General features: G+C 47.0%; 1 protein-coding gene across 1 annotated transcript in view; it reads left to right on the top strand.

Moving 5' to 3' along the window:
- NFATC1 (nuclear factor of activated T-cells, cytoplasmic, calcineurin-dependent 1) overlaps nt 1–16,576 on the top strand; it is a gene marked incomplete at its 3' end in the record, with an annotated part of 40,389 nt that overhangs the window by 6,189 nt on the left and 17,624 nt on the right. The window contains exon 2 of the mRNA XM_010083238.1: nt 3,726–3,885. Within this exon, the coding sequence (XP_010081540.1) occupies nt 3,726–3,885 (160 nt within the window). The remainder of the gene's footprint in view (nt 1–3,725; nt 3,886–16,576) is intronic.

The following is a 16,576-nucleotide window of genomic DNA, read 5'->3' as shown; positions in this document are numbered from 1 at the left end:
GCTCTTCCAGGCAGCGGCTTTGGCTGCTCTCAGGCAGCTGTCTGGGGTAGATGACTCCACGCCGTGGTACTTGGCCAACAAGCAGGATTAGTCCCTGGGCGACGCTGGCACTTGTTCTGATGCCTTTTGCACAGCAGCCTAGTTAAGGATGAAAATATTTGCAAATCTCTTTTTCAGGTGGCCTTGGGCATCTAGTAGCTTAGAAAGTGTAGTGGTAATTTAATTCCCAAATGTGTAGCAGTCATGTGAAAGTGGGGCTGAAACACCTTTGCAAAGTTTAGTAGAAGTTTTTGGCTTTGTTTCCTCCCTGTCTATATTGCAGTGTGCTGCTTAGTATCTTTCTATCTTTTTTCTTTTTTTTTTTTTCTGTAACTTGATAAATCTTTCTGCTAAAGGCAGAAGTCAGCCAGACTGGCTAATCTGTTTTTGATTTAATCATATTGCGTATCTGGTGTATGCAAAAATAAATCACTATTCATCTGTTTTGTAATCTGATTTATGGAGGGTGAGTTAACGCTGAGCGAGTTTTCTGCAGCCTAACACCAGGTTTTGCGAACCCGCCCTGAAACAACCGTCTCTCATGACAGCGTTCGGGAGGACTGCCCTTAGATTTATTGTGGCGTAGAAAGGAGTGGGACAGGATTCCAGCTGGTGGCAGATTCGATCTGAGGGAACACACCGATGTGTATTTGATAGGAAGGCTGCCTGAAGACCTTTCCTTTCTCTTCTTAACCCCTGTGGAGGGGATCTTCTCCCTTCCACGCCGTGCTAGCGAGGTGAGGTCGTTTGGGCCCTTTCTGATTGATACGGTTTGTTTGCAGCGACCAGATTTGATTTTACCACTACACCATGTGCTCGGTGACTTTTTCCTTTAACCACGTTTAGCCGCAGGAAATGAAGTGCATGATGAAGATAACCTAACATAGGAAATAGCTCTGGCAGCCCCAGCCCATGACACTGTTAAATGCATCACTCTGCTTCCTTTATCAGGAAAACTGCCATTAATTGTCAATTTGTAATTGGGCAGGTGGTATTTTGGAATTTCAGTGGTAGACTGCAGGCTAACAGCAAACTGTTTTTTGTTTTCAGGCTTTGTTTGAGAACATGAATTTTACAACTTAATTATACTGCCATTTTCAGGTGCTGATTTGAAAGGGGCTTTGGTGGGTTTTTCTTTGTTTTTCAAAGAGATGTAATTAATTATGGAACTATTACTTCCATGTATCTTAAAAAAAAAATCCCTCTTCACTTAAGGGCTACCTGCTGGCAGTCAGAGTCGTCCTTTTTCAATTGTATTAAAAATTTCTAATCTGATAGGTGTTGTGTCCTCAGAAAAAAAAAAAAAATCCATCAAGTGAGAATTTACTTAAAACCAGAAACATCTGTTTAAGAATGTGTGCTGATCATCAGCAGGAGAGACACAGCTGTTTTGCTCTGCTCTTTGTCATTTATCATTAGTCAAACAGGGTTTCTCCAGAATTTTTTTTTTTAGAGACTTTTTCAGACTAGAGTATGTGTACCTAGCGTGCTAGGCACAGAATTGTGGCTATATACAGTGGCCAACTGCCTGTAATTTTTTGCTGTCTCTTTGTATGAGTGTCTGGTAGCAGAATTGCTTCTCCCTGTCCCTACGGTGGGCCCTGGCTGTTCTGGGGGAAAGGCTTGCACAGGAGCTCAGAGGACGCAGCGTCCCACCTCTAGCCAGGGCTGGGGCTCCTGTGCTCGTGGGGGGCGGTAGCCAAATTCAGGATTTGTCCCTGGCGGGGTCTGTGCCTCTGCAGAGAGTGCCCCGCTGGCTCCTGCTGCATCCAGATGTTGATGGGAGCTGGGAGCTCTCCCAGAGGCAACATCTTTCTTTTGGATGAGCTCCCATTTGGGCTGAGCTGGGAGCTGTATGGCTGCTTTCTTCTCCCCCCCTCCTCTGTAATTATCATGTCCTGAGGGCTGGAGAGCAGAGTAGCTGGAAGCTTGCAGCCTGCGACTTGCCAGTAAGCCGTGCTGGGGTGGCAGGGGATGCCCAGGGGGTGAGGGTGGTCCTGGTGGTCCTTACCCAGGGCTGGGACTTGGTGGCTGCAGCCTGACCCTTGTAATGCATGTAGTGCACGTCTAGAGACAGTCAAATCACAGATTTATAAGCAGTGAAGAAAGATTGAGAAACTTGGCACCACCTGAAGTCCCATCAGTGTATGTGCACGCGTGCGCTAGCAGCTCTGGGTTAAATACGCTGGTGATAAAGGGCTGGATAAGCACTTTAAAAAATAAAAAGGCACAGCAAAAAGAAAAGCAAGTTATTAAAGTCTCTCTCCTGCAGCGGGGGACAGCAGGGATGCTTGTGGGACGAGAGAGCTGTACAGCCTGGGGAGCCGCGGGCGCGCTGGGTTAGCATGTGGATGACGGGAACGGTAAAACGGGGTGTCTGGTCTCCCGCTGCCTATGTGCTTGTAATATACGCATCCAGTGTGGGAGCTCTTCTGCGTCCTTTCCCCCCAGCCAGCTCATTGCTGTGATTCACGCTGCTCAGACTAATCAGCCCTGTGGCTTCCTCGGCAGCATGCTGCGGCGGGACGAGCCCTCTCGCCACGGCAGGTAGCCCCGTGCGTGGTGACAACAAAGGCTGGGGGACTGTGATTTTCTGCTTGCTGGTTATCTTCTCCGGGCTGATGGGAGACGTGATAAAGTTTAGTGTGAGAGGGCAGGGTAGTATGTTGCGGTTGTGCCGTTTAACAGCTTGTAAAGGCTTTCGAAGGACACCTGGTGAGGAGAATTCACCGAGGGAAAGAATAGACGCTAGACATAAAGTTAGTGTTTTCATCGGGAAGCTGTTCGCTTTGATTTTGAAATCAATAAATCTGCCGCATGCCTACTGTTTCTGCAGTGCTTGTCTGTTTCTTTTTCTTTTTTTTCTTTCTTTTTTTTTTCCAATGCAGAGCATCAGCGTGGCATTTCTTACAGCCAAGCTCTCCTGACTATTTTCAAGTGTAGTTTTATGCTGGAAGTGTTTTTCTAAGAATGACACTTATCGCACGCTGCCGGGCCTGCTTGCTTGTGTGATGGTAATGCGTCCTTAATATTCTCATTAATTGCAGAGTCAATATAGGGCCAGAAGAGCAAGTGGGGTTTTCTTTGGGCTTGTGTGTCCTCGCTAGTAGGATTTGTAAGCAAGGTCTGACTTCACAGCTTGCTCCTTGTAGCGCGTGAACCAGAAAGAGATTGGCTTCCCTTTGAGACCCTCTGACGCGGTTTGTGTTGGGAAGGAAGCTGGGAAATGGCTTTTCTTCTTCTTTCCGCCCCCTGTAGACTGAACAGTTTTGTTGGAATCCATTAGATTCATTGAATGCGGAACTCCTCCAGAGCTGGTTTGGCATTCACCTGCACAGCAGAAATCCTTAAATTCCTCCGTGTCTTGCTGCCTACCTTTCTCCTTTTGGTTCAAGAATCAATGTATTAAGATACTTGTAAGCTGTGTTTTAACAGTTTTCCATTTTGTTTACAAATTGCATAGCATCTGGGCCATCAGATAAGCTCGACCCATAAATCTTCATAAAATAACCATTACCTCCTAAATTACTTATGTCGTGGCATTATCTATATTGATGAAATTTTAAATGTAAGATGGTGAAGGATGAACTGCGAAACACAGTCTCTAAAGTAATAGTGCTGGATGCTTGTGGTTGGTGATAGTGTACTTGATGTTAATTTTTAATCCGTTTTCCTTTCCATTATAGCCCATCCCTGCCCGCCCTTGATTGGCAGCTGCCGTCTCACTCAGGACCTTATGAGCTGCGTATTGAAGTGCAGCCGAAATCCCACCACCGAGCCCATTACGAGACAGAAGGCAGTCGAGGGGCTGTGAAGGCGTCTGCGGGGGGCCACCCTATTGTGCAGGTACTCAAATGTGTAACGAGCAGCACAGGTTGCTTATCTCGGATAAATGTTGCAGTGAATGCTGAGCGAAGTGAGGCTTTTTGGGTTTCTTCTGTTTAAAGAAGTTCCTTAAATCCCTCCATCCGCTCTCGAAAGCATCTGAGGCTGAATTTCCTGAATTCTACTGAACTCTTCAATTACTGCATATAAAGCATTTAATTTAATAGCACTGTAAACTGACCCTTAATTCGTTTATGTGACTGGTCTTATTAATTTTTAAAGGACTTTTCTCAGGCGTGGGAAGAACAAGATTTAGTTGTTTAAAACAAAAAAAGAAAAAGTAGAGAGAGAGAGCCAGCTGTGCCTGTCCCCCCTCAGCTGCTTCTTTCTCCCCCAGAAGTTAAACTTTCAGTGCCTTCTCTCGGGGTTGTGACCCCCTGTGCAGGGGAGCCCAGGTTTCATGGCTGCACGGATGCCCCGGGACCCACGGGTGTCGGGGCACCGTCCGTGGGAGGGAGGCAGGCGCTGCCGCTGTGCGCGGGCTGCTTGAGTTTGTGCCGCAGACCCTTCCTGTCGGAGCAGCGGCTCGTCGGAGGGCTGGGTGGCTCGGGATGATGTACAGACCCCACGTGCAGGGCTCGCGTGCGTTTGTTTATTTGCTGTACAAGCCTGTTAGCGAGCGCGGCGTCGGCAGGAACAGTGTGAGTTTGAGGTGTCGTTGGGCAGGGAACGCTGCTGCAGGATCTGCGTGCTGCTGTGGCAGCCGAGCGAGCAAAGCCAGGGGAGTTGTCAGCAGCAACTTTTGGTTCGCTCTTTAGCTCTGCCAAAACTCGTCAGTGACGTGGGATTATGGAAGCAATCTGCTGAGAGACGAAAGGTTTTAGCAGAACATTTGTGAACGATGCTAAAGAGGGGTTTGTGGCAGACATGCTTGATGACAATACCTACTCTGTTCGTGGCTTGATGCGAGGAAATGTAAACGGGGAGGCATCCATTCACAGCGGCCAGCCCGGCGGTTCAAGTTTCCTACGTGCTTTTTGGAAAGACTCGATGTGATGCCAACATTTAATTGGACTAAATGCATCCAGACATTTCCCCTCTCATCCCCTGTCCGGGTCTGCTGGGAGCGAGCGTGCTGCTTCCAAACACAAACAAGGGTCAGAAAAGAGGAGAGGAGAGGAAGCTGCGGAAGGGCATGGAGGGAGAGAGGAGGAAGCAGCCAGTCCTAGCCCTGTCAATTGCCTCTACCGGTTTAATAAGGATTAATGTATTTTTCAGTCCTTTTATTACAACCTGAACATCCTTTTCTCCAAAAAGAACAGAAACATAAAGAGGGGCCACAAAAAGCTTCTCCATGCTGACACTGCTATCCTGGCCAGAGTTATCTGCTTGAGGAAAGACTTAAAAGCTTCTACCTTAGACTAGAGCTGGATGGATGGATGAGAAGTACTTCCAAAAAAGAAAGAAAGTACTTATGAATACTTTTCATAAGAGAAATAATAAGTACTTACAAATGAAGAAATACTTTAAGGTACTTATAAATAAATGAAAGGAGGAGGAGGAAATCTAGGGAGTAGCTTCTGATAAGTCGCTGACTGACAAAAGCTGTAAAATGTGTCTCTGAATCAACGTATTTACAGATGTTGCAGGTGTGTGGGCTGGGTTTGGTTCAGTTCACTGCGTTATACAGAAAGGAGCCCAAGCTTCAAAATTCACACCCAGATGAAAGCTCAAACCGTGTCTGAGTGTCTTCAGATGAAAGATTTTGGATCAAGCTTTTCCCTGTAATATTTCACACTGTTTTCTATTGTGTTGACGCAGGGAAACCCCTCATAAAACTGCTCTGACCTCTTGCACTACCCTTTTGTGTTCTTTTTTTGCCCCGTGTGGGCAGTCAGGTTTTTCTTATGTCACTGCTTTGGGGGAGCTTGCCTCAATTCTGCTTTTGTTAAAGCTCTTCCCCTTTACCTTTGACAGTCGGAGAATGTTCAAACCCCCTCTCACCAGCATCCTGCTTCCCAAGCCGGGAGGTTTTCTCACACTAATGCCTCCACATATCTGTAGGGCATGCTAAGGCAGAGAAGTAAATCCAGAAAGCATCGGCTGCTCATGGCACGGTTCCCCAGCAAAATTGCCAGGAGGCTGCTTTCTCTGCAGACGGAGAGTGTTTATCTTTTTTTTCCAGGCAACGTTAGCTTCCTTGCTGCTGCTCCATCTCTTCTTGTAGGAGGTGGAAGGCCCACGAATCAAAAGTTTCCAAGGCAAACATGCTGGACAAGGAGAGCAGTGATGTAGGAGGGCAGGAGTCTCTCGTCCAGGGTTGGAGACCAATTTTTTCCTTGGTTCTAGTGGCTCCTCTAGGCTGGTGGAGCTGGAGGAGGACAGATGTAAAGCTGAAGAGCTTTGCACTGGGACCCGCCAGCATGCTGAGTGCCCACCGGTGTATGAGATGACTCTTCTCTGCCAAACCTGTGCCTGGGAAAGGGCAGGCAGCGCTGGGCATGGCAGGCTGCCGGGGGGGTTTATGCTGACCCTTGGAAGAGTCTCGCCCCAACCCGGTGCTGGAAGGTGCCACTCGCTCCTTCTCATTTCTCCATCACCTGCGTGGAGGCTCCTGCGGGCTGTCTCCCAGGCATATTTCATGCCAGCAGGATTTCCTATGGATTTCCTTCTGTGGGATGGCTGCACCCTCCTTTCCGCACTTAGGAATGATAGGGTTTGGAGCGCTTCAAGTTGCCTGTGAGGGCTAACGAGCCCAGTAATGCAGTATTTCTCTCTCTCCCATTTCGTCTTTTCCTGTTTGGGTGTTTGGCTGCTGTGGCAGCCCCAAGCTATCGCTGTTCTTGATTGCTAAATGTTTTGAGAATGGGATGAGCTGGCGCATCTAGTGAACTAAAAAAGCTGCAGAAGGTTGGCAAGCGAGAGTGCCGGGGAGCGGTGCTGGTGAGCTCATGGCTGGCAATGGCTTTTACCCCTTGGCTTGGGGAAGTATTTTGCGAGTTGTTGTTGCCTTCGGTGATTTCACAGTGGGGTACTCCCCGCTCTGAGTCAGAACAGGGCTGGTGCCCCAGCTGGCATCGGGCGGTATGAAGGTGCAAGCGGTGCCAGGTGAGGGTGAAATCTGGGACCACTTTGGGGAGCGAAATCATCATGCCTGTTAACATCCTCCTGGCACCTCCACATTTGCAGGAGTTCACGACTAGGGTGAGGATTTCTCTGAATGGAGCAAGATGAAGTGAATGGGGACTTTGGGAAACCCACAGAGTTAGATAGCCACAGCCATATTCTAAGCAAAGTGAATTTAATTCAAGAGGTTCGTATCCAAAATATAAAAAAAACCCAAAGTCCTCCATTTGGACCAATCTCCCATTCTTCGTTTTGAGCGTGGTAGAGAGGAGCTGCACAAGATGGGGGTTACATTCCAGCCAGCAATGGCTCTGTTTCAACTGCAGGTAAGTAATCTGGCAGATAAAAGTTTGGGCTCCCTGGGGAGGGATGGCACCAGATTATAAATATAAGGTCTATAGATACTCTAATTAATAACTCATTTCTGGAGTAAGTCAAGCACTTTGGCTGCCTGAGATGGAATTTTTACAAGCAGGGTGTGGTGTATCTGTGAGATAAAATCCAAATACTCAAGAATGTTTAATTAAAGGGTATGATGTACTCCCATAAAAGACTGGACTAAATGGTGAAAGAAAATATTCAAATACACAGAGTGGTCTAGTAAACACTTTCAGAAGTCACGATTATTATTCATTTTTTTGACACAAAATATGCCAGGAATTTTCTTCAGGATCACTCTTGACACGAGGTAGATAAATTGGTTAGAAAAAGGGAAGAAAAAGAGTTGTAGGGGTTTTCCTTTTTTATCTAGGTAACCGGTACTAGCCAGAATTTGTTTTCCTCTTGGAAAAATAAGTTAATGTTGAAGATAGAGTGAATGCTGCCTGTATCGCTGTGCAGGGAGATGGTAGAGGTTGTGGATGGCTTGTGCGCTCCAATACAGAACTTGATCTGAGCCTGTGAACAGATGAATAGTCTGAACTCACTCATTTTACAGGCAAAACACAATGGTTTCTCTGCTGATTTACATAGTCAGAATGTTGTCGGTGCCAGGAGGCTCGCTCACAAGAGTTGGCTGTCTCGTTTCTCAACAAGATCTCAAGTAGGCACTTTGGGTCCAGTTTCCAAAGGCCTTGGGGCATATGTTGGGATTTTTAAATCCCCTTCAGACTAACAAGTGTCAAATTCTTCTCTAAAGCAATGGCTGCCTCGGTGTTTTTGTACATCTCCACATCACCATCCTTGGGCACCGGCATGCCTCGGAGCTGTTTGCGCGCCCCGGTAACACGGGGAGCGGGTTGTTGTTTGCTTCCCCCGTGTCAGTTGGGTTTGTTGCTTTCAGATAACGAGCTCAAGGAGTCCAGGTCCTGGCCACGGCAGATATCTGTCGTAGAGTCCTCTCATCTTCCAGACTCAAGAGCTATGAATACCTTTTGCAGACCCCTCAGGGAGTTGAAAGCCTTCTCGATCAAACCGTTGTAAGTCGGGGGCAGCAGTCAGTCCAGCCAGCTGCAGATGCGTTCAGGTGGGGGCCGTATGTTTTCACATCACGGTCTCATACAGCAGCTCTCATGCACGCGGCTTCATAGATGGTTTAACGACAGAGCGGGGCAAGTCCTTCTCAGCAGTGCTCTGATGCTGCACAGCAAGAGCGAGCCCGTGGTTAATTTTTAGGTCCGTTGTACGGGTCTTCTCGTACACCTGCAGCGTGCGCGTAAGTGCTTTTCTTGGTAGGGGTCCCTCAGTGCTGCGAGTTTGCTTTGAACAACAGGGCTGCCACCATTGCTGGGGGAGTCAAGGGAATGGGAAGGAAAACAGTCCCTGGTGGATGCAGCTCATGGCCATCTGACACCTGACCAAGAGGAGTGGATGTGGAAAAAACCGTGTTCGCCGCTTTCCCCTTCTCTCTCTGGGTCCATCAGAGCAGGGAAGAGGGCGTATTCTCGTTAGTAAGCAGTGATTCAGCTTGTCATGCCACAGTGGACTTCCTCTCCGTCCTGCTCTTAACTTCTTTTTAGAAGACAGCGTCACCCTTTTATCCAGATGGAAATATAATCCTTTCTTACGGCGAGGATATAAAGACATTGGCAAGCACCTGCTAGCCAGGTTGCAATTAATAGCACAGAGCCACGCAACCGTACAACAGACCAGACAGGGAGCCTACATTTTATAACCTGGTTTTAGACAGCCGGTACTTCTTAAGAATAAATCTAAGCTGAATGGGTTTCTCACTTCTTGCATCTGTATAGTTAAAGCTAACCTCAAGCTAGCAGGCAGATAATCAAAACTGAAAAGTAGAATGATTTGGCAGATGTTTTAAGGCTGCTATTGCTTCTATAAATCCACCAAATGGAAGAACGCCCATTGAAAGCTTTTTGTCACAGTTTTTCATCATTAGAAGACAGTATTTGGGGAAGGGGGGAGCTTCTCTTTTTTGGTATTGCCCATGAAGTTGTTCCCCCGGGGTAGCTCCGCAAGCACAGCCATACAGGTAGCCAGTGGGCTCCCTGAGAAGGGCCAGGTCCAGAAGGGAGCCGTTCTGGAAAGTGTGCTGCTGTCAGCCGGAGGAGATTTCATGACCCTGAAAATGCAACTTCAGCTCTGATTTATGAGCAGTCCTGAGGACAGGACTCTGCTGTTTGGCGCAACAGCCCTTTCCAGATGAAAAGCGAAATTTCCACCAGCCGGCGCTTGGGGGATGCACTCTGCTCTCCTTTAAAGGCGACGCCTCGCCCACGCTCGGCCTGACGGGTGCTGCAGTACGTATCCCGGCTGCTCGGAGGCTGAGATACTCAACCTGGCTTTCCAGCCTGAAGGATTTAGCCCAACATTCTAGGTTGGGCTTCAGCTTGGACTCGCTGGCTGCCGGCGAAGCAGAAGTTAGTGGTGGCTTTGAGGGAGGAGGGATTGGAAAGCGTTCCCAGTCCTCCGCCGTTTCTGTCTCCGTTCCCTCGGGACAGGGGGTGATGCTATCAGCTCCCAGCTTTCCGCTTCCCTGGTCCCTCCCGGTTTCCTTTCTACCTCGTCCTTTGTGACAAGGCAGTCAGTGGTGTTGCTGTCACTGTGTGGGGTATCTTCTAGCTGTCCTCTGGTGGCAGTTGATAAGGCAAAGACCTTCTAGGTTAGACCAGGAAGGAAGCAGAGGAGCCACCTTTATCTCCAGCGCTGCTTGCGGAGCCATCCCTTCTGCTTCCCTTGGGCTGGCTTTGGTGGCCAGCAGCACACGCACCCTGAGTGTCTAGGAACAATGTGATGGAGGTCTGGGCAAGACCCAAAAAGACAGAATGTAAATGTAGCAGTCTTTCTTCTGTTCCTCGTTTGTTTTGTCCTCAGGTCTCATGCTGCATCCTTTCCCTCGGTGGACTGTTTGCAGTGTGGACAGAGGCTTTTCTGCACATTGTCTGAAAGGGCAATTCATCATTGTTTTGGAAGCCAACCTCAAAAACATGTATCACTGCTCACCAGGGAGGGATTCAAGTTGCACCAGGGGAGGTTTAGGCTGGATATTAGGAAAAATTTATTCACTGCAAGAATGATGAGGCATTGGAACAGGCTGCCCAGGGAAGTGGTGGAGTCACCATCCCTGGAGGGGGTCAAAAAACGTGTGGATGTGGTGTTTGGGGACATGGGTTAGTGGGTTGGGTGGTGTTGGGTTGATGGTTGGACTTGATGATCCTTGAGGTCTTTTCCAACCTTAATGATTCTGTGAATCAGGACTCAGCCTTGGCTGTTTGAGTGCTATGGGGTTTTTTTGTCCTTTCCATCCCTTTTGCCCCCTGCTTAATAAGGCATCACTTCTGCTAGAAGTTGCAGATGCCGTGTCTCTTGCTCTGTCTCCTCGTCTTCTTCCTAGAAGTTGCCATTCCTCTTTCCTGCAAGTGGTCAGGTCCCAAGCAAGATAAGAAAAATCCTTGCCTTGTTTTGTCTACGTAACTAAATAAAGTGCAAGCGTGTCTGTGGGCCTGGGGAGTATCTGTGCGTGGTTTTCAATTAAGGTGGAAACAAAAAAATTATGTAATCAGCAGTTGAAACAGGCAATTTCTTTGCAGTGGTGTGCTAGGAAAATACCTGCACAAGCCGCAGCAGCCCGGCAAAGGCTTTTGTGGTGCTTCTAGTGAGGCTGCTGCAAATGTGCTTACGGAGCTAACTGTTCCCAGTTCCTTCCTTTGTGCTCTCTGTCAAGTTCTGCTAGAGCTCAGGAGCTCGTGGTGTGATCTGTTTTCTCTTAGATTTCTTCTTAAAAAAAAAGTATCAGAAACAAACTGTTCGGCTTAAGTGATACAAGAAGAGAAAAAACAGCCAGTGAGATTCCTGAGGGTTTTGGCACATTTGAAAGCTTTAAAAATGGTCATACTGTAAAAACAAAAATTGGCAATTGCTTCATTCATGCTCTAATAGATCTTTGTCTTTTGGGAACATTATTCGAATGCCTGAGCTATTCATGTTAAAAAATGGCCCCTGCATCTGCACAGTGATTGCTCTCTCACAAGGACAGTGGTGGGGGGTTTTTTTCCCAGTGAGTTTGTGGTAGAAGCACCCTTCACTGACAGTTCATGCAGCGGGAGGGACACCTAGAAGTGACGAGAGTCCCAGAATCAGAAGGCCATAGTTCTGCAGACTGCTCTGAGCTTCAGCAGCTCTTCTTCTGCCCTCCCAGCATCTGAGAAGGAGCTGCAGATGCTTCTGGTTAGCCAAAAGTGCTGCGAATGGGTCTGCACTTTTCTAAGGAAAAATACAACCTGGGTAGACCTCTTGCTTGCCTCAAATTACCAGACCTCAGGTACAAAAAAACCCCAAAAATCCACCCTGCAAAGCTCGAACCAAACCACATTCAAAGCAGCATTGGGACACTCCTGAAGTCAGTCAGCTTAGCCTGCTTAATTCGAGCACACGCTTAGGACTTTGCTGACTCTTAGTCAATTTAGCTGTTTTAAGAAAGGAAGACTGTGGATGCGTAAGAGGTTGAGGACTGGGTTTAAAATGGCTTCACAGGGAAGTTCAGATGATACGTGAGGCTGTGGTCTGGGCGTGAACCACAGTTGTTACTTGACTTTGGTTTGGTTGCAGTTGGAAAGACCTACACCAAAGTTACCCATCAGCAAATCTGCTCCAGACTTGTCGGATTATTGCATGTTGACGTGCGCCCAAAGCTGAAATGAAACACGGTTAAAATTAAAATGCAGCTTTACCAAAAGCCAGATGCTTCATTATGAGCTGAGCTAACCTACCTGCCAAATACTGCTAACCTGCATGAGGCAGGTGATTAATTTTTTACAAGTCTGCTTTGGCAACTAGACATCTGTCCTCTATTCCTAAAAGTAATATCTCAGGGCAAATGATTTTTTTTTTTCTTCTTGGTACTCCAAATTATATAAAACGCATATATCGTGAAAGTTACATTGTGTACATTCTGTATGAAGATCTGCTGGGGGCCAGTTCATGTTTTAGATCACTTTCACACCGATGTGACTCCATTGGAATAATTTCTGGTTTTATACTTTCTAACTCTTATATGTAAGAAGAGTAAAAGAATCACATCCGTAACATACCTGCTAATTTGGAATGTCAGCCTATGTGGCTATAATATAGATTTTCCATTTTAATCAGTCATTGTTCCAACTAACAGGCTGAATCAGTGGAAAATATGGTGTCAAATTACTCAGTTGCTCTCTCGAAATACGTTGCAGCTTTCATTATGAGCAGGGTTTTATCATTTCTTTCCTTGTAGAATAGCTCGAGATCTTCTTTGGTACGTGCCATGAAAGGGAGATGACCCGTTACAGCATCTGCTATATGCATACACACAAGTAAAATATGTTGCACGGTGTCATTGCAGTGAAATCAAATAAACTTTCTCCTCCCTCCCCATGTTTCAGTTTTTTTTGTTGCATATTTTCACTGCAGCGGTTGAAACACGCTCGTGATCAATTTACTTGCACGTGGTAAAAATAATACAGGTTGCAGACAGATTTGTAATGCAGTTTTTAAACACCTGTTTTTAATGTTTCAGTACCCAATAAAGGCGAGGAACTCCTGCTTTTGGTTTGCATGCAGACATGATGTACATGGGGATTTACAAGTCTGCATCCTGGGGTTCACGTGCAGCCCTGCTCAAAGTGGTGAGCAACCCTTGCAGGCACAGCGCGGGCACGGTTTTTTGGGAGTTCCTTGGCACTGCAGGTACAGACACCGAAGTCCCCCTCCAGGAGTTTTGCTCTTTGGGGCACTGATAACACGGCCATACTGCCAAATGTGAATGCTGGCGAAAACCCATCGTCCTTACCGGAAAGGGAGCTCCGCCCGTGCAGTCCGACTCAGGGAAAAATCTTGCGGGTCCAGGTCTGTGTAATGTAGGGGGAAAAATATAAAAGAGATTGAGCACAGTCCTCCTTCTGTTACAGTGCAACAGAGCACTTCAGTACAGCCTTAACTTTTCATAAAGTGGGATTAAATGTTGAACATGTGCTTGAGTTTTCTACCGAGCAAGGATGCATTGATCCACTGGCAATTAATTGTGTCCCTTATTGCTGCGCTCAGCTGCAAAATCTGGATTAAGACACTTTCACTGCCTTGCGCAAGCGTTACAAGAGGTTGGGTGTCGCACGTGAGCATTGTGGGGCTGCCAAGTGCCCGAAAATAGCACGAAAAAGGGGGAGCAAGTTGCAGAATCTGCCCTCTGTTCTTGCAGACCTCTTTGCAGCCTTTTGGGAGTTCCATTGAATTTTCCCTCTGGGCTTGAGTTGCAGGTTCCCTGTGTGTTGCTGCTTTGTTCTGATGGTTTTCAGGTGAATGCCGTTAACTGGACCCTCCTTTTTCACTTTTTCACCTTTGGTCCCTTTGATTTTGGGATCCCTTAGGATGCTTGCATCTTTTTGTTCCATTATGCTTGCTGACGTCTAATGGGCATGAGGTCCCTGTGTCTCTGAAGCTTTTACTGGATGTCTTGATAGCAGGTCAGGTGTAACGATGCCAGAGCCAAGCTTCACCAGCCGAAATCTTCCCGTTGCTTTCCTCTGTCTTTGGGCAAACTGTACCTTTCTTCATGTCGTTTAAGTCTGTAATTTAAACCGGTCACTGAAGTCTGCTATATTTAGCTGATTCCTGCCCCTGTGCCTGCATCCAAATAGCAGTACCAGCGTATCGTGCGTGTTCTGCGCAGGACATGGGTGCCCATGTTCGCTGCACTTGATAAGCCACACGTTCCTGTCCCCGCGGCGCTCTGCCCGTGAAAGGACAGTGGCTAGTGTTCGGGAAGCCCACAGCATTTTGTGGCCGTGCAAGTAGATAAATAGCTGGAAGGGAGCAGGTTGGAAGGGAGATCCCATTTCGTGTTGGGAGAGCTGCTCAGAGCTGAGCCAAGCGTGAGGCGCATGCGCAGCTCAGGCACAAAGGGTTAGTCCCAAGTTTTCATCCCCTGCCTAGCATCTTCACCTGCTGCCTGATTTAGCACCGCAAGGGGAGAGACCCGAGCCCATGCAGATGAAAAAGCTCAAGCAGGGCTTGCACGACGTTGCCTGTGCTTGCCCGGGGCCAGGAGTCCCAGCGCCACGGGCTCCTGCGTGCGCACGCGGGGACGCAACGCTTTGCTGGCGAGCGCGGGGTGGAGAAGGGATGCGAGCGACTGTTCTGGACGAGACCGACTGTTGCCAAAGCGAGCAGCAGCGAGTGGGGCGGCACGCGCTGGTGGGGCGCTGGGGGCAGCCGTGGGGGAAGGGGATAGATGGGTGCAGCGTGGGTGCTGCTGGCGGGGACCGAGCTCCCACCGCCACCCCCCTGCCCTGCAGATCCCGGCCTGGCATCTTGTTGTTGTGATTGCTGTGGAAATAATTTCAATATGTTTAGTGGTTCTGAGATGCTGTGTCTTGCATTGTTTGGCTGGAAAGCTGCTCGACTGGTTTTAGAGGGTGGCTGTACATGCACAAACACTAGCTGATTTTTTTTTTTTTTTCCTTCATGGTGGAAAGTAGGAGATTCACAGCATGGTTTTAATTAGAATCGCTCATTTAGTCTTTCACTGCAGTGTGTTCTTTAGTTGAAAGATAATTTAATTTTCTTTGTTTTGGAAGATTTTCGTGCTTGTCTGTGTGAAACGTCTTTATTTACTGTGCCTCATTGTGCTCGGCGCACAGCTTTGATTGTGAGCAGAGGCAAAAACAAAAACTTCCCTGGGCTCTATTATTTTCCACCTGCTGTGGCTTTTAATATAGTCTCACTCCTATATATGTATATGTACCAACTGACTCCATTTCTAGGAGAAAAGCAGCAGAGAGAACGGGCAAAGCATGCAGGGTTAGATTTAGGTGTAAAACTCTCCGTGACTTGAAGAGGTACAGCACATCTAAAAGTTGTGAAGCGCTGAACAAGTGTCATTGGTATGGGGCAGTTTGGTTTGTCGCCTTGGAGAAGTCCACAGAAGATAATGCTTGTTGAAAAAAAAAGGCAACCCCTCCCACCTCTGCCATTCTTTGCAGAACTCTGTATTAAGATCTTGTAACACCTCCTGTGCTACGAGGAGTATTTGGTCTGTTGAAACACAATACAGCATGGAGCAGTCGTGTTTATATGTATGACAGTATTTAGATAAAGCCTGTCATCTCAGAGTTTAAAAAAAGCTACAGAAAATATGTAAATATCTCCCCATATATGCAGGAATTCATAAAATGGCTTGGAACAGGCAGCTTTTTTGTTTTTTTAAATTATAGGTGGCATTTATTCATCCTGCAGTAATCTTACAAATGGCTTTCAAATGAATTTCCAACCACTTCTCGTGCAATGACGTTTTCATTATGGGGGTCTTCTGTGTCATAGCTCTTATTCTGCAATAACGTAATATTCCTCAATATAGACTAAAATATTGTTACTCAATATAGGTCATAGAGTATTATTGACTACAAAATGGCATACAGTAACAGAATTTTACACAAACTCCACCCAGAGCTGCAAACATGAGCTGCCGGGGACAAACAAATTTAGACCACAACTTGCAGGCACATGTGCTAGCATCTAGGTACACAAGTAATCTCAAGCACATGTCCTGAACACATCAAAGCCTCCTTTTCTAATCCCTTCTGGTTGTGAGGAAAACCTTAAAATATGTGAGCTGGCATAGCCCCACTGCTGGCTGTAAGAGCCCTGCTTGAGCTGGAGGCAGGTCGCAGAGGTTTTGCAACGAGCAAGAGGGTGCAGTGGCGATGCTGGCAGTGGGCTGTGGCTCTGCAGTTTTGCTAGCGTAGGTGAAGCCCCCGAAACTCTCAGCCCCAGTAGATTTGACAGGGCAAAAATGCTCTAATCACAGGGCAGCATTAACCTAGAAGCCTAGCTGCAATAGCAAATGTTTTTTGGAAAATGGGCTAAAGAGTAAAAGCATTCTTCTGTTCCTCCAGTCTTGAGTAAAATAACATAAATAAAATAAATTTTTAAAAAAATCAAATTCGGCCACTACCTTCTCGAATCTCCAGTTATTATTGAATGCTCTTTTCCTTTTTTGTATTAGAAAGGTGTGTAATACAAGTAAATTTGAATTTAGTATAAAAATGAACATTAGCAGGAGTACTGCCTTTTTTTATTACGATTTTAACATGCATTCCAATTTTGAAACAACACCAAGAGCAAGGCACCCCAAAATGTACCTGACGTTGCTCCAGAA

The sequence above is a fragment of the Pterocles gutturalis genome, unplaced genomic scaffold, assembly GCF_000699245.1.
Source record: "Pterocles gutturalis isolate BGI_N339 unplaced genomic scaffold, ASM69924v1 scaffold24540, whole genome shotgun sequence".
NCBI lineage: Eukaryota > Metazoa > Chordata > Aves > Pterocliformes > Pteroclidae > Pterocles > Pterocles gutturalis.
The sequence above is the reverse complement of the archived record's forward strand: the minus strand, read 5'-3'. Positions and strand labels throughout refer to the sequence as shown.